We start from the raw sequence: 24,345 nt of genomic DNA, 5'->3' as shown, positions 1-24,345 counted from the left end.
TAACGCGCACAGCTCTAGACTTACCCACTTACCCAAGGCACAATCTTGGATGGTATAGCAGTGTTGATTGCATTCCCATGAGTTGGTTTCTTCATTGAACACTGTGTTGAACCAGAGCAGGCCGATCTCGAGAGTAGCCCCTTTGAGGAGCGAGATCTGATCGTCGATTGGCAGGCTTCTAGTTAGAAACAAACAAAAGTTGTAAGCCCTGGAGCTAACTTGGTATGGGATCCAATCTCTAGCTGTATTTCTTTATGAATCCTACCAGACAAAACATGCAAGCTGTGTGAAATGAACTAGCTCCCAGTGTTATATCTAGTGGATGTAAAGGTACTAGGGGTAGATTTGGGTGCTAGATTTTTTTTTAAAGTTTACATTTTTTTTTAAGTCAGTATATTAAATTATCGGATGATGGGTTGTGATCCTTAAGTAGTCTATCTGATCCAAGGGAGGTCGTATCAGTAGTGCTTCCATATGAATGACAGAGTGGTAGAGAGAACAAGTAAGAGGAAAAAACAGCGAGGAGGAAGGACATACATGGGCCGTTTTCACACTACTAACCTGCTTCCATAACGTTGTGCAACACTGTGCAAAAAACGCAGACGATAGTGTCTTCTCACGAGAGTTTTGCGCAACATTGCGCAAAACTCTCTCAAGAAGACGCGATCTTCCACGTTTTTTGCATAAGGTTGCAGAAGCAGGTTAGTAGTGTGAAAACGGCCATGGTTTAAAATGGATCCTTGTTGTAGAATAAGTTGCCTCCATGCTGGGTGTCCAGTCCAGTCTGGCTTTGCGGTACTCTTATACATCATCTGGCTTTTCTGTGATCTTCCCTAAACCTGTTTTATTAGTCTTTATATATAAGGACCATAGCAGAACTAGGGTAGCTGTCACATGGATGGGAAAGTCCAGGCCCGTCCCAGTTTTCTATCTGAGGCTTTTTAAAAATCAGAAATGTCCGTATCACTATAGCATTATAATACGATAATGATGTCATATCCGGGACTAGTAGTGCCTTGGAGACCAACGAGATTTCCAGCATATGAGCTTTTGAAAGCTCCCTTTGTCAGAAATCTAGTTGGTCTTTAAGGTGCCACTGGGGTTAGCCGAGAGAACAGACGTGCCCTGTGCCCAACTAACCTAAAAAATGGGATCGCCTTGGCAAACTGGATCACTTGCTGGATCATGAAGGTGCTGAGATCGGCAAAGAGCGGCAGCATGGAGAACACGTCCGGGAGCACCTCCTCCGAGTAGCACTCCAGGTGGTCTTGCGGACTGAGCGGGCGCAAGGGAGGGGCGGCGGGATCCTGGGGACTCCGAGATCGTGGACTGTGGATGTACAGGCGCACTTGAGGCTGGAGAGAGAGGCTAGTTAAGAGGGGATAGGAGGATGGGTGGCTCTCAATATAGGGTTGCTGACCTCCAGGTGGAGCCAAACCAAATGGGGCAACTCCGGAAACGGAAACCTAAACTCACAAAATATTCCGGAGGAATACTACAAATACTATAATGAATTTTTAAGCAATTTTATGAATTTTTCAAGTGCAAGGTGCAAAGTGCTAATAGTGTGCAATCTCAAATATATACAAAAACAGTTACAAAAATAGTAAGTCACTTTCAATTCCAATATATCAATAAGCCAGCACAGTCAATAAATTCAATCAGTAATCCATAGTATAAAAGTCCAACTGGTCAAGAGTCATATATTAATAAATATTTCTTCAATTTTCATCAACAGATGTTATTTCCTAAAAGCGACCGTCAATCATGTTGAGAAGATTTCACACTATTAGCACTTTGCACCTTGCACTTGAAAAATTCATAAAATTGCTTTAAAATTTATTATAGTATTTGTAGTATTCCTCCGGAGTATTTTGTGAGTTTAGACCTCTAGGTGGAGCCTAGAAATCTCCTGGAGTTACAACTGACCTCCAGATTCAGTAGTCCCGCTGAGGTTCCTCCTCTCAGCAAACCTTGCCCTCCCAAGATTCCCCACTCAAATCCCCAGGAATTTCCCAACTTGGAGCTGAAAACCCTACTGAATGATCACATGCCCTTGTAAGAGGCTAGTCCTCTTGAGAAACGGGTAGAAGTGTTAGAGAAAGGCATTATTTATGTGTATTACCAACTGGAAACCCCTTACAGACTTTTTGCATGAAAGAGAAAAAAAATTATTTGTGGATTTGATGATTAAGGGGAGGCGGAGAAATTAGATAATAGAAAAGGAAAGTCTTATTTTTTTTGTAATTATAGAGTAAGAGTTAAGCTTGTGGTTTTACTTGTGTTTGTCGTAGAGAAAATTGGAAGTCACCTCTTTGTTTTTTATATTCTGTTTTTCCTTTTTGGCTTTGTATTTTGATCTTTTCATCCTTTTTAAATTTTTTGGTCAGTTTTCATCTTTTGTCTTGAAAAAAAATCTTAACAAATTTAATTTTTTTAAAAGAGAAATGAATAGAAGCTTTACAAGCAGGGATAAGAATTGCCTCCAAAACATTTTATAAACTGGAAAAGAGTTGTTTCTCTCTGCCTCTTTCCCTATAAAACCAATTCATAACAAATTACTATCAAAGCCTTATGTAGGCGGGCAGGCTAATAACAGCTATTTATGCATATTATTGCTGTGATGGGTAGTTTCTGTCTAGAGCCCGAAACTGTGTGGGCCAGCCCTGCGAGGTTTTTTTTTGCTGAAGTGTCTCTGTGATTGGGTCTGTGGATCTGAGCTTTAAAATACTGCATATGAGGTTAATTTCAATGATAGATCATTGCGACTGCACTGTAGAGGTGACTGCATATATTTTTTCCTTGCTTAAATAAGCAAGACAAAATTTGCCACAGAGAAATATCCATCCCAAGCAAACTAGCTCTGTGCTGCACATCCCGTTCCTCCACTTATGGTCCATAAGGGAAAACAGGAAAATCAGAGGGGACAGAGCTTGGGTAAGGACTTGTGGAACCCATTGCCACAAGATGCAGCCATAGTATTGGCTTGGATGGATTTTAAAAAGGGGGTTGGATCGATTTATGGAAGATCCATCTGTCTTTGGCTATCAGCCGTGATAGCCAAATGGTGCTTCTTGCTTTAAAGGCGTTGTTGGATGTTGGAGAGCACTCAGTACATGCCCATGGGCCATGTTCCTGGACTTCCCCGTGGCATCTCAATAGCTGCTGCTGGAAACATGATACTGAATGAGATGGAGTTATAAATTAGAGCAGGGGTCCCAGTGTGGTACCATAATGCCCATTGATTTTAGAAAGTAAGTGTGCCTTTTGCCCAACAGGTCTTTTGATTGGCTATTAGAGGTCTGATCGGCCATGCATATTTTTAAAAAGTTGTTTTAGCAGCAGCTGCCACTGCAGCCCAAAGATCTTCTTTGTGCACATGCAAGAAAATATACTTAAAGAATATGTTCCTTTAAAAAGACACCCTGTTCACCAGAGCTTCCGCCCGAAATGTTGAAAAGTTCCTATTAGAGTTGTGCATGACTTCACTTCCTGACATTTTGTGGCTGGCGCCACCTCCTGGAGCAGCCATTCTGCGGTTGGTGCCCACCACTGTTGTGTCGGAATTCAAAAGGTGCTTGCAGGCTCAAAAAGTTTGGGGACACCAGAGTTAGTGGGACACCAGCGGTGCAAAGGTTACCTTACAATATTCCATCTTCTTCTTCATTGCCTTTTTCACAAAGATTCAAGATGGATTACGAATATAACAGCTATTCAGTCAATCAGCAAGCAAATTGCAAAGTGTGATAAAATTTGAATCTCACACCGAAGATTCTTCATAAAACAAAATAGTGCAGAACATGCCGGGCTTAATCCACTGTAGCATCTCTAGTTATAAAAAGATCAGCAGGGCCGTTTCCAAACGGCTTACCTCCCTCCGGAACGTCGCGCCATCTTGCGGGGAAAACGCGAAATATCGCGTTTTCTCGCACGAGTTTTGCGCAACATCACGCGATGTCATGCAAAACTCGCGTGAGAAAACGCGATATTTAGCATTTTCCCCACAAGATGGCGCGACGTTCCAGAGGCAGGTAAGCCGTCTGGAAACAGCCCAGGTTGCAGGTGATGTGAAAAGACCTCTGCCTGGCACCCTGGAAAGCCGCTGCCTGTGCTGACCCTGCTAGATCAAGGGTTTGATTCTGTAAAAGGCGCATTGATGCGTCCATGTGAGCCTGCCCTGCCCTCTCTCCAAAGCAGAAATGTTCAGACATTACCCCACTAACTCACTTGGTAGTGAATGAACTGGGAGAAATTGGAGTCAAAGTACTTCTTGTGTGCCTCCATCAGGATCTCGATGAGTTGCTCCTGCTCCGTGGTTAAACTGCTCTCCTTAGATGGCTCCGATGTCACAGTAGGGCTCTGTTCTCCGCGCCGCTTCTGCTGCCGTAGCGCCCGGCGTAGGCTCAAAGCCTCCTCTGACATGATCACTAGGGCGGAATTGAGAGATGTTGCTCAAAAGCACGCTGATGCCCCACCAATCCCAGCTCAGATCAACAGTTCCGCAGGGCGTTTCATGTACAGATAGACATGACATCATAGAATCATTGGGTTGGAAGGGACCTATGAAGTCATCTAGTCTAACCCCCTGCACAATGCAAGAAATTAAAAACTACCTCACAGTGACCCCCTGCTCCATGCCCAGAAGATGGCAAAACACCTCCAGGGTCTCTATCCAAACTGGCCTGGGGAAAATTGCTTCCTTACCCTGGCCATGTAAGAAGGGCCATGAGGACTAAGCCCTGATGTAACCCTTCCTGCCCTCCCTCTCATGATCTGCCTAGGGTTCGGGGTAGAAGCATGCAATTCCAAAAGTACATCAAGCCCTTTCTCATTGGTGTGTGTCAAGTGCTAACAAGTCACATCTGACCTATGGCGACCTCTCAAGGAGTTTCAAGGCAAGAGATGTTCAGAAGTGGTTTGCTGTGGCCTGCCTTTGTGTAGCAACCAAGGCTTCCTTGATGGTCTCCCATCCAAGTACTAACTAGTTTCCAAGATCTGATGTGATCCGGCTAGCCAGGGCCATCCAGGTCAGAGTCCTTTTGTATTACTGCTGGCGAAATCCCAGTTCTAAGGCTACTTCCTCCTTCTATTTAAGGATTCTAAATGTCATGGAATGTGATTTTAAGCAGTAAAGCGTTTGCAGACACAGAGGTGATATCACGGTATGCATTATGCATGCAAATTACAATGGCATACCACTGTGCAATCCTAAATTTTCCTCTAACCAAAAACCCAGCTTTGCAGCTATTTAAGATAGCCCGGTGGCTGTCATTACTCAACCCCTTAGGGAAGGCTGCTTTACCGGGCTCTTCTCTCTTTGCACTGGAACGGTAAAAAAGACCAGCAGCGGTCCTAGGGGACCAAGGACCACACAGCCCCCTCACAGTCAGCAGCAAGGGAGGGGACTGGATGAAAGGGCCTGAGACTTAGCAGAAGGACTGAATGAGAACTAGGCTGGGGCGGGCGGGGGGGGGGGGGAGAGAACACCACAGGGCATTCCTGTGTCAGAGGAGAGGGAAGTGTCAAGTTACCAGCCTCAAGGTGGGACCTGAAGATTTCCCAGAATTACTGCTCTCTGGATAGGGTTGCCAGTCCCCCGCTGAGGGCAGAGGACCCCCTGCTCCCACCCTCCACCTCCCCGCCCCCGTTTACCTGGCCAGCAAGGGGAAAAGGTGGAGGAACACGCCTCCCAGGGCGCGCTCCTGTATGCCGCAGTAGCCCAATTTGGGACCAATTCAGCCCAAATTGGGCTGCTGTGGCGTGCAGCAGCACTCCTGCGCACTGCAACGGCCTGATCCAGGCCGAATTGGCCCAAATCAGGCTGCTGTCATCACTAGGGCTGATGCCATCGCGCAGGCTGGGAGCTCGTGTGAGGAGGCAACAGAAGGTAAATGCCAGGCCTCCTACCTCACACCTGGGAGTTAGGGGGACCTGGCAACCCAGTCTCCAGACTGCATAGCCCCGTTCCCTTGGAAGAAATGGCACCTTTGGAGGGTGCACTCTGCAGTATACCATGGAGTCCTGGAGAAACGGGAAGTCCGAGAGGGACAGAACTCTCCTCCTCAGGCTTTGCTCCCCAGTCTCCCTGAATTTCCTGAGCTAGAGTTGGCAAGCTAATTAGTTCTGATTTATCCATCTGTGTAACTCGCCCGAGGGATTCTTCTGCATTGCAAAGCAGATTAGGAATCAAATCAATAAAATCAGGGACTTATTAAGTTTCCCATTTTTTCTGACTAAGACAGTCAGCACCACCCCCTCCCTGTTTAGGACTCCCGAAACAGGCTGATCGGCTGCTTTTTCTCTGGTGACCCCTAACATACTCTGAGGGCTGGATTCCAATTAATTTCAGTCTGACAGACCCCCTGAGGCCATTTAGAAAATGGATCTTTGGGGGACATAATGTTGCAAGGAGAGGGGGAAGTGGAGACTTATGGGGATCAGCATCCCCAGTGCAATGACAAAACCATAAAGTTTTGGGCTTATGCTAGAGTGTCATCTGATGTGATGATGTCACTTCCAGGTTGCACCAGAAATGGCAGCGTTGTGCCAGGTGACTCATATCACACACTCTTCCATTTTGCTCCTTGTGCAGAAATCAAATAGGTTCCGGGCAGCGGCAGGAATTCCCATAGCTTGAATTTTGGGCCACCACAAAAAAGCCCATGTCTCTAGTATCCACTCACCTGTCCTCTTGCTGGCTGTGTGATGAATGACCCTTCACCCTAGTACCTGTGAAGAATTTTCTACTTTGCTTTGTGAATATTTTTGGGTTTACACTCTATGAATGCTCAGGGGTTAAGCTCAGCTGCCGTTGCAGGTAGTCTGTAGCCAGCTCCCTCCGCCCTTCTCAATTCCAAGCTGCAAATTTTGGGCGATTAGTATGATAATGAAGGCAGCCCTGTAGATAGGATGGGTAATTTACAATAGTAGTTGTTTTGAGGGTCTGTGGGAAGAGGAAGCTCTTCCTTGAGCGGGGCAGCCAAGCAGGCCAGCATGCTAGGGACTTTGTGGAGACTCTGAAGGAGACGCATACCAGCTCAGGGTCTGGAGAGAGGTGACTGGCCAGATAGAAAATGAAGGTAAGCTTGAATCTGAACAGCCAGCCTGGAACCAGGGCTTTTTTTCAGCAGGAACGCAGTGGAACGGAGTTCCAGAACCTCTTGAAAATGGTCACATGGCTGGTGGCCCCGCCCCCTGATCTGTTGAGATTGCCCTGGGGCAATCTCAACTCCCCTCTGTCTGGATATCAGGGGGGCAGGGCCACCAGCCATGTGACCATTTTCTCCGAGGGCAACCCCCTGAGTTCCACCACCTCTTTTCCCAGAAAAAAAGCCCTGCCTGGAACCATTCAGATATTTTTGCTTCTCTCTTTAACATCACAGGGAAAGTGAATTGCATGTACACCTGTTTGATTTTCCCATGCTCAGATGCTGTAGTCCTTTGCTATTCAGTAACAGTAAGCTTTTACTTGTATCCATTGAGTGCTTATTTACTCAAAAGATATATTTTTTTCTTTTTGTGAAATTCGACTTGTTTGGTCTTATGCAACCACAAACAAGCCTCGTGCTTTGGCTCATGCTTATCAGAACGTAAGAGAGAAGCGAGGAGAGTCTGCCTACTCGAAAATATCTCTAACATTTCCAAATTTTCCCTCTTTACGTTGGGCTGAAGAAAGGAAAGGTTCTTTTTTTTTTTAAGTCTAACTGTAGGCCATCAGACTGCAATTCTACTAGTGGCCTGCTGGTGGCAGGGGAGAGTAAACCCTATTTGTGGAAGAGAATGAGCGGGTTAAAACGGGAGAGGATAACTCCTCGTTGTGGGCTAGCAGCTTGAGAGGCCTGTGGCACCAAGAAGGGCCTGTGGGGTCATTTTGCCACAGAATGATCCAGAGAGGAGCCTCTGAAGATAATCTGAAAGAGCAGGCAGGTTCACAAGGGAGTAGGTGGCCTTCTCAAATTGCTTGGGGGTTTGTAGGCCAAAGGCAGTGTTTGGACTTGTGGGCAGTCATGGACTGGAAGCCAGTGGAGAGATTTTTTATGTGAAATGTGATTGCTAAAGCTCCTACTCTGTTGGAATCAAGGTCAATCTTACAGTGACTCCCGAAACAATCTGGGAGATTTTGTGTCCTTGTGAAGAACTCCGCCTCTGAAGCTCCCTGTATGGAATAGCCAGTTTACGCCAGCGTTTTGGTAAGAATGGCTGGACTTTGGTTCAGTGGGGTGAGTGGTTGCAGGATGTGGCCTAACCTAAAATGGGCTGGCTCAGCTGATCCACAACACCTGCAAGCAGCAGGAAAGGGCAAGAGTCCAGAAGCCCCTATAAGACTAACAAAATCTGTGGTAGGGTACGAGCTTTCATGAGTCACAGCTCACTTCTTCAGACTGACAGAATTTGTGGTAAGGTAGGAGCTTTCGTGAGTCACAGCTCACTTCTTCATGCTAACATGGCTACCCATCTTGATCTACCTGCAAGCAGTCTCAGTTCCCTTGGGAGACCGTCTCAGAGAGTTTCTATCTGTCTTCCCTGGATGTTCTCACACTTCTAATGCTAATAAACTTCTTGGCCCTGCTTGGCTCCTGCGTGCCAGGTGATGCATTGAGTTCTAGAAAAGATGGCTCCTCATCTCATCCCGAAAAACCCTTCATTATTCTTTTCACCTCGGTGTGTCCCCATGCCAGACCATCTAGGCATGGAGGGGACACGCGCTGTACCAGATGGGTAAGATGATCGGCAAATGGATGCCAATCAGAGCTGCTTAAGTAGAAAAGAGCAAGAGTCCAGCAGCACCTATAAGACTAACAAAATTTGTGGTAAGGTAGGAGCTTTCGTGAGTCGCAGCTCACTTTTTCAGACTGACAGAATTTGTGGTAAGGTAGGAGCTTTCGTGAGTCACAGCTCACTTCTTCAGACTGACAGAATTTGTGGTAAGGTAGGAGCTTTCGTGAGTCGCAGCTCACTTCTTCAGACTGACAGAATTTGTGGTAAGGTAGGAGCTTTCGTGAGTCGCAGCTCACTTCTTCAGACTGACAGAATTTGTGGTAAGGTAGGAGCTTTCGTGAGTCGCAGCTCACTTCTTCAGATAAGGTAGCAAACTCTTAAGTTTTGGATAGGCAGATTTTTAGATAGCAACAGTAAATGGTATTCTTGTTTTATGTCTGTTGCCTGTGTGTGAGTGCTTAATGCATTTGCAAACACTCCAAGTAATAAAGCACAATTTTATTTAAGCTGAGCCTGCAGTTCATGACTTGGGCATGGATACAGCCCAGTATGAATCCGGAGGCTGGCAAGCAAAGGCCTTGGGGAGGACTGAGTTTTTTGTCTCACAGAACAAACAGAAGCTCATCTCACCTGCCTGACTGCTGGAGTGGCTGATGTCAGTGGCCAGAAGTAGGAGGTTGGGGCGACTGTCCATGCACCCCCTCCCACCCAGTGCTAGTACGTAGCATAAACAGGGGTGGATTGACGGTTAAGGTCTCTCTGGGAAAAGTCTTAGTGGGCTGATAGCCTGAGGGGCTGCCCCACCCCGGCCAGGCCATACCCCGCTTAAGGGCAAGGGGAGTCCTTCATGAGGTGGCCAGAAGCTGCCTATGTGAGCCACCAGCCCTCACCCTGCACAACGCGGGCAGCCTGCTTTTCCTCCCCACTCCATCAGAGGTGGGGCCCTTTTCCATTTTTGCCTCCCCGTCTGCTCCTGGATGTCAGTACAGGTGTGCCAGTAGTGATGGGCATATGCTTGGGGCAGCCAATAAAAAGGGGTTGGAGGTAATGCGGGGGCTCAGTTCACTCCCAGCTGTCAGTGATTGGCATCCCCTGTTGTGGCCATGCCACAGCTGGCTGTGTCCAAGCCAAGCTCCTGCAGCAATGCCAAGAAAGGGATGGGTGTACCTAATTTGTGGTACCCTGAACTGGCCCGGGCAGCATTCACCCGGGAACTGTCAAAAAGGTCTTGGTGAGTGTTATGGGGCTGCTGCCAAGCAGGGGAAAGAGGCGACCCTAGAGATAGATGGGGCCAGGCACGGCAATGACTTTCAGCTTCCCTTTTGAACCAGTGCAAGGTTTTGAGCAGTCTTCAAGGTCAGCCCCATGTGCAGTACCATGCAGTAATCTAGCCCAAAGAAGATAGTTTCAGGTAAGTAGCCATGTTGATCTGCAGGAGAATAGCAGGATTTGAGTCCAGTGGCACCTTAGAGACCAATAAAATTTTCGCAGTATAAGCTTTCCAGAGTCAAAGCTCCCCTTTTCAGATATTCTGCTAGCTCGAGGTTTACCAAGGCTAACTGTGGCGAGCCACCTCCTCTCCTGAGCTCGCGCTTAGCTTGTCCATGGCAGGCATGGCTAACACTGAAGAAAGGTGTTGCCGCTGCATCGACCTCCTTTTCACACCGCTCTTCCTTGCGTACGCCTGTGTGTGTTTCCTCTTTCGCACCTGCCACTCTGTTGGGGGCTCAGCCGAGTTGGATCACGATTCTGCAGGGAGAACCTGCTAATTGGATGGCAAGGCTGCCCTCCTCCCTCTGCCCAGGGCCCGCCGGTTGAATCTCCTTAATGGGATTCAGTGGAGGGGTCAGCGACCAGGGCGACAGCTTGCGTGCACAGATCTGGCTCGTGTTTTTTCCCCTCTTTTCCACAGCTTCGAGAGAAGGCAGCCCGCAGCATGGCACGGCCTACCAAAGCGAGAGACTGCAATGCATCACCGTTCAGCTCTTTTCTCTCTCTCTCCACTGCCCTGCGGTACGGGATAAATCGCTGGCTCGATGCGGCTCTCTCCTATCCACCCACCCCCGCCTCCCCCTCTTTAGGTGCTTCTGCATGGGTCCCCTTTGGATCTGTTGCCAACCTGCGTTGTTTGCTTTGGCAGGCAGGGAGGGAAGGCTCTTTTTGCAAGAGGAGGAGGAGACGAATCTCTCCTCGGTCTGATTTGGTTCTCCCCCGTCTCCCCCCTTTAATGAAACCTGACCTCGTTGGCCAGATGATGCAGAGGAAAGCCAGTCGGGTAGCCTCATCCATCCAGCTTTCGAGCTTGGTGTGCGGCTCCCTGGGGAGATGATGCGGCTTTGCTGACAGTTTCCTCCTCCTTCCCCTCTCCGCTCGCCTAGCAGCTGCAACCTCCTCGCCAAAGATAGCTTTGGAGCAAACAAGCAAAAGGATTTTCCGCACGTGACGTTCAAAGCTCACCCACACCCTGTATGCATGAGTGGGGAATGTCCTTTGTGTGGGACCGAAAAGCTGTCCTATCTCCTATGTACATTCCAGCCCCCAAGTTCCCTACGCAGCTATCAAACCCGCAGGAACCGTCTCTTTGCACCTGCTTTTCGGATTGCATGCTGGGGGAATCCTGGTTTTCCTTCTATGCTTAAAAAAAAATCTGTGACATGCTTCTGGGGAAACCTTGCATTTTGCTCGACTGGCAGCGCCACAGCTCAGGGGGCTAGAGCTGGCCCTGGCAACAGAGGAGGGCAAATTAATCAAGACCCCCTTCCTTTGAGGTTCCGAATCCTTACTACCCTCAACCTGGCAGAAACAGGATCTGTCTAAAGGAATGGAAGTGACGTTTCTTGCCCTGGCCGAGGTGGAGATAGTCAGAACAGGCTCCAAGACAGGTGAGGCAGACCCATCTATCCCCATTGAGCGGGCGGTGCATGGGAAGAACAGAGCATTTCTGCAGGGCTATGCTGGAGGGTTTTAACCGTTTGGCATGGCCCTGTGGCTTGTACATCAGGCATAGCTGAAGGGAGTCTGTCAACTGGTTCTAGCATGGAATATCTAGCTCTATAGAAGCCCACCACGGCTGGATCTGAAACCAACACTGTTTGAATCATATTTGTAAGCTGCTAAATGATAGAGAGGAAGGATCTAAAATTTATAAAAATCCGGCTGTGACATGGTCCTTCCGGCGCAAAACTCGCGCGAGCAAACGCGATATTTCACATTTTCCCCGTCGCGATCCGGAAGAGGGTGGCATGAAGCGACTTAAGGTTAGTCATCTGGAATCGGCCCTGGTTGGTCTCTAAGGTGCTACAAGACCCGAATCTTGCTCTTCTACTACAGACCAACACGGCTACCCACTTGAAACAAGCCTTGCATGGATTTTCATATAATCTTATCAGGGCGAGGATCAATGATAAATTAGCAGACGAGTTTTCCTGAAATTCAGCTTGCCGTATCGCTACACATCTTTCCCTGCTGTGTGCAGCTGTGGGGGAAATGAGTGGTTTGGGCCAGCTATGAGCTCACGTGGGGCATTAGGTCCAACAGATCTGGCCAGAACGCCGCCTGATTCCTATATCTGTGCCTTAGAGCCTCCCCCAGAATCCTTTGCAACGCACAGCAGCTCAACAGCAGAAAAATCAATGTGGAACGATTGGCCTGGGAACGGAAAGTTCTAGCCGCTGCCGCCGAAAGGCACGCTTCCTCCAGTCGCCCGAACCTGCAAATCCAGCTCTCCTCATTGCAGCCTGATGGAAAAGGGAGCGAGGAACAGACAGACGGACTTACTGTCTTTCCGCATCCCCACCTCCAGGCATTTCTGGTAGCGGCAGGACTGGCAGTGGCGCCGCTTGGCTTTGGTAATGGTGCAGCTGCGGGTGAAGGGACAGGTAAACTGGACGCCCTTGATGACCGTCCGTCTGCAAGAGAGGAGGAAGAAACACAGGGCGCCTTGTTAATGGGACACGCACCTTGCAGAACTCAACAACCACAATGTGTGGGGGATGCCCATTAGTGGTCACAATTAGGGTTGCCAGTTCCCTCTCCCCTCCTGCCGGGAGGGTAGGCTTCCTGGCACTTAAGTCGTGTCTGGCATGACGTCACTTCCAGAAGCAACGTTACCATGCTGGCCGTGCGAGTGCTTCTGTGCTCCGCACAGGGCCGATTTGGCCCAAATCAGCCCCAAACGAAGCGCGGGAACACTTCTACAGCCGGTGCACCAACGTCAATTTCAGAAGTGATGTCGCTGTGCCCCCAGGGAGCACGTGCATGGCACATATTCCCTGGGTGCCTGCCTGTGGCAGGCAACCTCTGGGGGGCTTGCTACCTCCTGCCAATTACTGGGTGATCACGGGGGGCATAAATCCCTGGGAGTCTGCCCGCCACTGACAGGCACTTGGGAACCTTAGTTAAGGTTGCCAGCTCCAGAATGGGAAATTCCTGGAGATTTTGGAGGTGAAGCCTGGGAAGAGTGAGATTTAGTGAGGGAAGAGACCTCTGTGTGGTATAGTGCCAAAGAGTCCACCCTCCAAAGCAGCCATGTTCTCCAAGGGAGGTGACAGCACCATGCGCTGTGACCACCTAACTAAATGAAGCAATTACTATCTAATAAATATCAATGAAAGACATCTCATATAGTGAAGCAGTCTCTTCAATTTCATATATTCCTTTTACATACACAACGACTGCCAAAATAACAATACAGAACTCAGAGGACGCCACTTACAACCAATCAATAAACAATAGCAATATAGGTCACAAGATCACAGTAGTCAAGTGTAATATTGCAATAAAGTGCTAGTTGCTTGTATAAATAACAGTAAGAAAGTGACCAATGCTTATAGATGTAAAGTGACAATGCCTCCAGTTACAAAGTAGTCCAATAATCCTGTTATGCCATATTTACAAAATTCATAAGGAAATGTTTATTCAGTCCAAGAGAGGGGATATTATTCCAGATATGATGTATAACTGCAAAAGGTGTTCTCTAAGGGAACTGGCCTTTGTTGTCTGGAGATTAGTTGGAATGCTGGAAAATCTCCAGCCACCCCCAGGAGGTTGGCAGCCCTAATTTAACAGGATACCATTTCCTTGATGTAAATCACTTGACACCCTCCCATGGAGCTCGTATTAGCTCTGGGGTCGAAAAACAGGTCCCCTTATGTCATGTAAATGGTCAGCCCCAGTCTCCTAACCCTTCACAGCAACTAGCCAGCACGGTGTAGCAGTCAGAGTATTGAACTAGGATCTGGGAAACCCAGGTTTGAATTTGCATGTTGCCATGGAAGCTTATTGGGTGGCCTTGAGCCAGTCACACACTCAGCCTAACCTACCTCGCAGGGTTGTGGTGAGTATAATAGGAAAGAGAATGGGATGATGTGAACTGCTTTGGGTCCCCACGGCAGAGAAAGGTGGGATAAAAATTAAGTAAATAAGTAAATCATAATTCTGACCATGGTTATGTCACATCTAGCTTCAGAAGGAAGCCCCTTATTCGAATCCTGCCTCGAGGACAAACTCACTAAAGGGCTTATGTCTTGGCTTTGTCCCATCTCCTGCCTACAATATGAAGATAATCCTACCAGCCTGCTGAGAAATGCTTTTGAAGAATCTGCCTTGGATCTCAACAAGAAAGGGTGGACTATAAACAAACAACAACAACAGCAAGTGTTGTTTTGGGGTTTTTTTGCTCAGAATGAGAATCCTGTCTCCTCTCCCTACCCATATCGGTTTCTTTATTGTGAATTCCAGCTGGACTACAGAAACCTGATGCAGGGTGAGAGCGTACCGGAAGAAGCCTTTGCAACCTTCGCAGGTCATGACGTGGAAGTGGTAGCCAGAGGCCCGGTCTCCACACACAGCACAGGTCTTTTCCTCCACATCGAGATCCGTGTCCCCACGACTGGAGGCAGTGGTGCTTGGGCTTCCATAGCCGCTGCTCTCGCCATCTGATGGGCACTGCATGGTGGCAGACATGCCTGCCAATTCTCTGAAGATGGTTGTTCTGGGACAAAAAGAAAATATCTTTTACAATGTATGTTATTTATTGTCCGTCTTTCTCACAGACAGTCAAGGAGGATTAAAAAATGTAAGTCAATGCTGCCAAGAGAATCAAACACTCTCTCCCTCTCCCTCTCATTCATTCTCTCACTCTCAATCTCTCTCTCTCTCACTCTCTCACTCTCACTGTCTCTTACTCTCTCACTCACTCACTCACTCACTCTCTCTCTCTCTCTCTCTCTCTCTCTCTCTCTCTCTCTCTCACACACACACACACACACACACACACACAGAAAAGATGGCAGCAGGCTAGGGGCACCTCTGCGTCTCGCTCCTGAAGGCTTGTTTTTGGGCGTTATCTGCTCCTTGGCAAGATACAGAAATTGAATGTAAGACTCTGATGAAAGAACTTGGGCCAGCCACAAACTCTTAGCCTAACCTACCTCACAGGATTGTTGTGAGGGGGAAAAATTTGTGGTAGGATGAGCGTTCAAGAGTCATAACTCACTTCTTCAGATATCTGCTCATACTCTACCACAATTTTTGTTAATCTTATAGGTGCTGCTGGACTCTTGCTCTTTTCTACTCCTCCTAATAGATAAGACTGCGCCCTGGGAAAACCCAAAGACCAAATCCCAAGTTGATGATAACTGGTCTTCAGCAGCAACGCTTCCAGATTGGTCTGTTCTGAATGATTTAAGCCAAAGTAAAGCACAACCCCTGATTCCTACTTCTGTCTCCAGACACCTCAACAAGATGGCACGTTCCACTGTATCAAAGGCTGAAGATAAACCCAGAAGGAACAGCAGAGACTGAGGCATGGCCTTTGTCTGTATCCAGACGGAGATCATCAGCTAAAGCTACAAGAGGCATCGCTGTCCCATAGCTCTGTCCGAAACTAGACTGAAAAACATCCAGAGCAGATGGATTATCCAAGAAGGCCTGGAGCTGGTCTGCCACAGCTATCTCCATCTCCTTGCCCAGAAAAAAGCAGATTAGAGATGGGACGATAATTGGCTACATCACTTTTCTGTAGGAATGGTTTTTTAAATAGCGCGTGGATAACTGCCTCTTTGAGCAGCCGGGGGAATCTGCCCTGAGTCGGTGACTGATATATGATGAACATCATTGACTTGTTACAAGATTTCGGGAGCCAGGACAGACAAGGATCCGGAGCACAAATGGTGGCTTCCACAGATCCCAGTATCCTGTCAACATCCATTGTTGTAAACTGGGTCAAAATGGCAAGACTAGCCTAACACATCCCGCTGTCTGAGGTGAAAAATCTGAGTGTAACATTTCTCCTACTTGCCTCACAACTTAGCTTCCCAAGACCAAAGATGGCCAACTTGATCATTCTTGAAATATTTTTTTAAAAAAATTATGGAATGCATCTTTACTTAACTCTTCCTCCAAGGAGCTCAGGGAAGCATACATCATTTTTCTTGTCTCTATTTCAGTGTTCCCGAACACTGCTCGAGACCTGGGCCGGTCAGAGGAGATGATATGGAGACAGCTGAACCGAAGTTATAAGGCAGCTTCCTAGGTGCTTATGAATTATTTAATTAATTTCTCTCCTGCTTTTCTGTTAGCAAATTTACAAGGGGCCAAATGATGAAAGTGCACAGCGAACAAGAATCAATACGATTTAAAAATCCATGAAAACAGCAGACTAATCAAATCAGCAATAAAATGATGTAGCCAGGAATGGATTGGAAAAAACTTGGGAGAACAAGACAGTCTCCACCCACCCCTAAAGGTGCCGGTTGAAGTTCAGCAGCAACAACAACAACAGTGCTTATATATCGTTCTTCTGGACAAGATCAATACCTCACTCAAAGTGATGAACAAGTTAGTGTTATTATTATCCTCAGGGCTTTTTTTCAGCAGGAACGCGGTGGAACGGAGTTCCGGAACCTCTTGAAAATGGTCACATGGCTGGTGGCCCCGCCCCCTGATCTCCTGACAGAGGGGAGTTGAGATTGCCCTCCGCGCTGCCAAGCGGTGCGGAGGACAATCTAAACTCCCCTCTGTCCGGAGATCAGGGGGCGGGGCCACCAGCCATGTGACCATTTTCTCCGAGGGCAACCCACTGAGTTCCACCACCTCTTTTCCCAGAAAAAAAGCCCTGATTATCCTCACAATGCAGCTGTGGAGCTGAGGCTGAAAGGAGGGGCTTTACCCATGGGCACCTACTGAGCAGTTGTGGGATTTGAACCAGCAAAGTGCTGATTCACAGCCCAGCCACTTAACCACTGTGCTACCATTAGTAGGGGACACTATCCCAAAGCTCCTCTCTCTGGTGGCCCACCTCATCTTAGAAGAACCTGGTTAGATGACCTTATGTTTAGGTGTTGGACAGGTTGGTATGGAGCTGAGGAGTCTCTCTCAGACATTCAGTGACTGCAACAGGGGAAAACCTTGGTGGTCTCAAGATTGTGAGGGAAGACCCATGTCCTCCCCTTCAACGTTTTCCTGAGGACCTGAGTACACCTTGAATTGACACCCCGGGCAGCTGCCTGTGGGGGCAGCGGCAGTCATCCAGGATTTTCCTAAGGATTGAACTCCGACATAATAGCACGAATTGCCAATGCAATTTACAAGTTAGATGCTCAATACAGCGGGGAAAAGCAATGTTAAAGTGCAGAATGCCGCTATTTGATTACAATGTGAAAACGTTTTCCCTGTGGACGAAACGGCGGGTGACCCTTTTGAACCTGAATCAATCACAATGAGATATTGTAGTACTATATCTTCATCCCCCCCCCTTCCTTCAAGTGGCTCAGAGAGGCACACGCTCTTGTCCTCAGAGCAACTCTGTGAGGTGATAGATCCAGAGGAGTTAGCCATGTTAGTCTGTAGTAGCCAAATAGTAAAGTGTCCAGTAGCACCTTTAAGACTAACCAACTTTATTGCAGTACAAGCTTTTGAGAGCCACAGCTGTCTTCGTCAGATGCAAGAGATGCATCTGACGAAGACAGCTGTGGCTCTCGAAAGCCTGTGAGGTGAGGTAGGCTGAAAATGACTGTTCCCAGCGAACTTCAGGATTGAACTCAGGTGTTCCTGTATCCCTGTTTCAACACTCTAACCACAGCACTGCCATGGTTCCCCAACTTCAAGGGTCAGCAACCTTTTATAATTCAACAGTCAAAGTATGTTGAAATCAAAAGCAAGAGATCAACAAAGAGCCAGTATAAGAAAACGCATTCACATAACTGAAAATATATACATTAACATTACTGGCAACTGACATGTTGAACCCAAACACTGGTGGCGGTGAGTCCTTTATTAAGAAGTGGCACACATGACGTCTCACAATAAGTCATAGGCATTGGAGCATCTTGTGCACTGGCACAAACATGTGCCCCATTCCCTCTTGGAATAAATCTGCGTATGCTTCACTGGCAAGTGCAACTGTTCACCTCTCTCATTTCCCTTTCTCTAAAGTATCACTATGCAGCCCCCAAGTTCCATAAAAAAATCTTTACAATTCATGTTATCGGTTGTTCTAGCATCCCGCCTCCTCCTCCAATATACCTTAACTTTAAAAGAGTCTGTTTCCTTGTTCGACAAACCAAATGTGGTTCTGCGCCAAATTAATAATAATAATAATAATAACATTCAATTTACATACCGCCCTTCAGGATGACTTAACACCCACTCAGAGCGGTTTACAAAGTATGTCATTATTATTCCCCACAACACAACACCCTGTGAGGTGGGTGGGGCTGAGAGAGCTCTGAGAGAGCTGTGACTGACCCAAGGTCACCCAGCTGGCTTCAAGTGGAAGAATGGGGAATCAAACCCTGTTCTCTAGATTAGAGCCCCGTGCTCTTAACCACTGCACCAAACTGGCTCACCAAACTGGCTCACTAACCACTACATCAAACTGGCTCAAATTGGGTGCAGTAGTTCACCCCTTGCTCTCCAGTGCAAGAGCTGTAGCTTTCAGACCCCTGCTGGATTTGTGTTGCGTTTACGGCCTGGTAGGAATGCTTGGCTTGGCTCCTCCCAAACTTTATGGGTGCTGGAGAGAAAGGGGGGGAGAAATACTGTTACGTAAGCTGCTGGAAGCAAAGGTCACGAGAAAGTACTTCTGAACATGAAGCATGAAGGAAGAGTGGGGGCTGAGAGAGGAGGTGAAATGAAAATACATCGGGGAATTATTCTTCAGTCTTATCACAAAAAAGAGTCCTCCAGACTTAATACACCTAAAAACTGAGCTATCTATTGAAGGACAGAGAAGGAGAAGGGGATACGGAGGGTACCCTACCAGTCTGTAAATCAACCTCTCTTGATAGTCCCAAAATCATCATCTCCCTCCCTCATTGACCTCCCCATCCTCTACACAGCTTGCAAAAATTCTCTCTCTCGACTCCTTCCTTGCCTCACCTGGGTTTCCCACCCACCCCTCCCCACCTGCTTACCGGATGAGTGTACAGCAGCTTGCGGATGAGTGTGTGAAGGTGCGCAAGTGAAAAGGAGGGGGGGGGTGAGGAGCAGGTTGTAGAAGGTGGCCTGCTCTGGGGATGAGCCCTCCCTCTCTTTCTCCAGTGGCGGCCACGTCGCCAAAGAGGAACCAGAGAGAGATTTCGTGTGACAGGGTGGTGGAATTTGTACTTTGTACCTGTGGAGTCAAAGGAGCAGCCTGGAATGGCTGGGTGTGTGTTTTTGTGGGTATTTGTGTGTGGAAACACTGGGGGAAAGGGAGGTCAAAGGCACAAATGAAGGCGTGTGAGTGGAGGCAGATTAAAAACAGATCTGATGGGGTAAGGGGGCATTGCTGAGGCGCAAAGGGAAGTGGATCTTGAAATAAAGAGGTTGGCTCCAGGTTTCCTGGCAGAGCTGCCACATTTTCATGGCTTATCAAGCTGCCCATTGCTGCTGGAGGGAAGCCAGATCTGTTGAATTTCTGCCTGTTTATGGCATAGGAATCAAGCCTTTGAAGTGGTGGTAGCGGGCTGGACACAGAAACCACAAGAACATTAAAAAACCCACAGGTTTATCACTCTTCTTAGCCAGCCTTGTTCCCAGGTTTATCTCTGGTCTGTCCTGTCAAGCGCAAGATATGTGGTGGGGGGTTCCTGGTTGAAACTTAGGAGTAAAGGGACCCAATTCAGATCAGGGTTTAAGTTTCCCCCCACCTGGCATATTTCTCCCTGCTTAATCGAAAAGAGTCCAGTAGCACCTTTAAGACTAACCAACTTTACTGTAGCATAAGCTTTCGAGAATCACAGTTCTCTTTGTCAGATGCGAAGAGAACTGAGAACTCCCTGCTTGAAACAGCACGGAGCTGCTATTTGCCACGGTGGGGAAACTTTTGTGTAGCCCCATCAGTACAGACCAGGCTCCCAAACAGGCTTGTCATCTTCCAGGGGGTGGCTGGAGATCTCCCAGAATTCCAACTGATCTCCAGGCCACAGAGATCTGGTCCCCTGAGGGAAATAGCTGCTTTGAAGGTGGACTTTATGCCATTATATCCAGCTGAAGTCCCTCCTCTCCCTAAACCCCGCCCTTTCCAGGCTCCACCTCCAAATCTCCAGGAATTTCCCAACCTGGAGCTGGCAACCCTACTCCCAAATAGGGCCTCTAGTGACTCTCTGGTGCTATGTCCAGTCAGGAATATGGCATGGGGGAGGAGCTTAGCCTTCCCCCTGACACACCATGATCCAGATCTGAACTGGACCCTTCCCGCCCTACACACACACTTGCCTGAGAACCTTGTTTCAGAGCAGGACCACAAGTGACGCCTGACACAGGTTGGACACTTGCCAGCTTCCCTCAAGTTTTGATGGGAAATGTAGGCAGCTTGGCGGAATGTTGGACAAGTGATAGTTGGAAAGTCCATTGGACAGCAGCTGCAAGACCAGGATGCCTACATTTCCCATCAAAACTTGAGGGAAGCTGACAAGTGTCCAACCTGTGTCAGGCGTCACTTGTAGTCCCGCTCTCAGTTAAGAACTTCCAGTGCAGGACTGCTTGACAGGACCCACAATAGCCTTGGGAGCCACCTGCATGTAAGCAGTCTGGTGCCTCAGAGCTCACTACGTGACCTGGCTTGCAGTTTCTGTCTTGGCAGCTCCTCTTTTCAATATCAGTTGTCCTTGGCTGCCTTTCAGTGTAAGGAAGGCCCTTTGCAGATGCTCAGAGACACCGAATCACCATGTTGCATATTCCGAGAGGAAAAATGCTCTCCTGGGCTAACAAGCCCTGGCTCAAATGAAACATAAAATGCTTTTTCGTTTCGTAAATTGTTTGAGCTATACTGGTGTTTATGCTACCCCTGTGGAGAAGGCGCTCTATTATCGGTGGTGGTTTGAAATTTAATTAACTGTGAGGTTTATTATTATTATTGAGGCAATAATAAATTCCTGGACTCCTTTCTAAAGCCAGGGCAGGCACGAGAGGTGATTTCCCCCAAGCCATGTCTTGTAGCCCAGACTTGTAGCCTCTTTTTGCTGTTTTCTAGAGAGTTTCAAACTGGAAGACTGTAATACGTGGTGGATGGGCTGCATTCAGCTTGAAATGAGTTTATTGGCCATGGGGCTGTCGTTATCAGGATCTTTTAGGATGGAGTGAATTGTGAATTTTAAAAAATCATAATACAAGAATTATCAATTGATGCCTACTTGGTGTCCCCACGATCTCTTCTGCTTGCCAACTCAGCGAGGCAAACACAGAACCCCACCAGCCATGGATCGCGGCCACGCATAACCAACCCAAACCTGGGTTTGCTCCCCTTACAGAATTTGTGTACTGGTATATAGTGAGCTTTGACTCATGAGAGCTCGTGCTGAAATTGGTTTTGTTAGCTCTTTATGGTGTTTTTGGACTTCTTTTGTTATATTATTTTTATTTTATTACAACAGATGACAAGCAAAAATTCACATAAACAAGAACATAAACATGAAAAACAAAAAAACAAACCAACAAAAAAATGAATGAAAAAGAGCATCGAGGGAGACATACCATTTTGGACATTTTACAAAATTTCTTTAAACTCATTGCATAATCACTTCCATAATACCCATATCTTTACTAAGTATATAACTTTGACTTTACTGCGAAGATATCTGCATTTTTTCCATATTTCAGCCTATTATTTATTGCCTGCCTTACAAATTTAATTTTCGAATCCACAAATCATTAACTCTGACTTCTCTTTTACATACAGAAAGTCCATGAAAGGTTTCCAGGTCTTCCCAAAGCTGGCTGTCATTTTATCCCTCGGCAACTCATGGCAGGACTTCTGTGGAATTTTGGTGTATCACCACGCTATCGTAAGAGATTTACAAAAAGTACTGCAATGACCACAAAATCATCTTAAACATCACGGTGCGAAGGCAGGTTGTAATCAGTCAGGGATTTTACTGACCCAGCCAGCCCTTGTTTGGCTCCTTGTGAGTAATAAGTTAATGCATTCCAACTGTTTCTGATTTCTGTTCTCCAATCCCCGGTGGATCCTTATTTTTGCCTTTGGGAGATAGCTTGTTAAAATGTTGTCTGTGTGATTAGCTGGAATTGCCGTCCTTCGGTATTTAGCTCCCTTGAGAGGTTAGATCTTGGGATGAAGGACAGTTGCATGCGGCTGTTGTCTAGCGCATACCCTTGTCAGTGTGCATGCATGAACATTATGGCACCGAACAGTGTCTTCTATGCCCCGCAGCTGCTTAGGTATGTTTTGAATGCCTGTCATAGGGCAGCTCTGCTTTTCTAACATTTAACCTACAGAACAAATAAACACCCTCTAGACTTTTAAATTAACATTGTAGAAAGAACTTAATAGCGCATATAGAGGTAGAGTGGAGCCTTCAGCAATGTGCAACAGTCGAAGAAGATAGCTTAGGCAGAGATGCTGAGTATGCGCTGGGGTGCTGTAATCATGCTCTCGCTTTGCATAATGCTAGCTGGTGTGCCAGCTTGTGCAGACATGCTGTACCTGGTTTTTGAATTTCAAGCCTTGGCTGTAAAAAACCAGGTCTTTTAAAGGGCTCATCTCGTTCTCTGGGTATTTAGTATAGGGGGCAGTGGGGCCACCTGATTGAAATGGGCTGAATTTTCCATTTCTCTTAGCGACGGGGTTGATGCGCAGCATTCCTCCTGTGCTAGCAGAGTCCCAGGGGTCTGTGAGGTTATGGGAGGAGAAGCCGCGGGAGGCTTGGAGATGATGAAGCTGTCATGGGGAAATGAAGACATCCTGTTCAAATATAATTATCATCTCAGCCCGAACCACCACTGGTGAGCTGGGGGAGAATGGCTCAGCCGGGTTTGGCACGGTGCAGATTAATCAAGCTTTTCCAAAGTTTCATTAGCAGGAAATTGGGCTTCGTCGCCGGGGGATTGGGGCATTAATCAGACACCAGGGAACGAGACGATGGGACCCAGTGGGTTGTAGTCAGTTCCGCTCTGCTGCTTTTTCATGCAAGGGTTGCCATCTTTTTAAGCTGGATCCTGCTCCAGCGCCTTTAGCAGGAACTTAAGCAGGCGAATCTTTTTCCTGGCACAGGGAAGAAGGAAAGGAAAATGCCCCCCCTGCTCAATTTCTGTGAGGTAGGCTGCTTGCTAAAAGCATAGGAGCTGGCACAGGAGAAAAGGTGGCGACCGTGAAGGGACAGCTGGGAAAGCATGCGTGTCTGTGGACGAAAGAAGAGATGATGGCAAATGGAACAAATCAGATCCTGAGGTATCATTCAGAGAAATTTTATTTAGGTTTCTGATCATTTTTCTCCCTGGAAGGGACCCAAAACAGCAAACAGCATTCCCGCCTCCATTTTATCTTCACAACAACCACAACCCTGCGAGGTAGGTTAGGCTGACAGAAAGTGGGCCCAAAGTCACCCGGTGAACTTCCAGGGCGGAGTGGGATTCAAAGCTGTGTTTTCCAGATCCAAATCCGTTACTCTAACCCCAATATGACACCCACCGCTACACCCCTTGGCACCCACAGACCTTTTCAGAAGGTAGGTGGGACCATTGTAAGTCAAGGTTTCTTACTGGCTGCCTTCGTTCAAATAAAGTTGTTTTCCATAGCTGCAGCCACTGAAGGATAAGGAAGATTGTCTGACCCACCAGTTGAGATATGCCTCACAAGCCCTGCTCTCTGTATCCCGCGGTGGCAACCAGAGACCAGGGCTGTATAATTCATAAGGCTGACTAGGCCGAAGCCTAGGGGCCCCTCAGGGACTAGGGACTCCTGGAATTATAACTGATCTCTAGACTTCAAAGATCAGTTCCGCTGGAGAAAATGGCTGCTTTGGAGGATGGACTCTATGGTATGCTACCCTGCTGAGGTCCCTCCCCAAACCCCACCCTCTCCAGGTTCCAGCCCACAAATCTCCAGGAATTTCCCAACCAGGAGTTGGCAGCCGTATCAGGGATGGGTGTTTGTTTATATAATAATGAATGCCAGTGTGTTACAGAGGTTAGACTAGGATCAGGTGACCCTCACCTTAGGCAGTAGGAAAGAGCAAGAGTCCAGAAGCGCCTATAAGACTAACAAAATTTGTGGTGGGGTACACAGAGGGGTAGTAGGTGTGGCGAAATCAGCATTCATAATGAGACAGGAAGCCTAGGTCTCAATTCGGTCCAGGTGGACGCATTGTCTCATTACCAATGCTGATTTCTCCACACACCCCACCT

At 47.5% G+C, this 24,345-nt stretch overlaps 1 protein-coding gene across 2 annotated transcripts in view; it reads right to left on the bottom strand.

Moving 5' to 3' along the window:
* The window catches only part of NR1I3 (nuclear receptor subfamily 1 group I member 3), a 28,420-nt gene extending 9,142 nt beyond the window's left edge, over positions 1-19,278 (bottom strand). For both annotated transcript variants that reach the window (XR_008597989.1, XM_054993864.1), the window contains exons 1-6: positions 19,134-19,278; positions 14,495-14,710; positions 12,496-12,626; positions 4,228-4,427; positions 1,141-1,355; positions 33-178 (exon numbers count right to left, since the gene is read on the bottom strand). Coding sequence is in view for 1 of the 2 variants with exons in the window: in XM_054993864.1 (XP_054849839.1) it covers positions 33-178; positions 1,141-1,355; positions 4,228-4,427; positions 12,496-12,626; positions 14,495-14,682 (880 nt within the window). In the remaining variant the exon portion in view is untranslated. The remainder of the gene's footprint in view (positions 1-32; positions 179-1,140; positions 1,356-4,227; positions 4,428-12,495; positions 12,627-14,494; positions 14,711-19,133) is intronic.
* Between the last annotated feature and the right edge of the window lie 5,067 nt (positions 19,279-24,345).

This window comes from Eublepharis macularius, chromosome 1, assembly GCF_028583425.1.
Source record: "Eublepharis macularius isolate TG4126 chromosome 1, MPM_Emac_v1.0, whole genome shotgun sequence".
Taxonomy (NCBI): Eukaryota; Metazoa; Chordata; class Lepidosauria; order Squamata; family Eublepharidae; genus Eublepharis; species Eublepharis macularius.
Note: the sequence above shows the minus strand (reverse complement) of the source record. Positions and strands in the feature narration are given on the sequence as shown.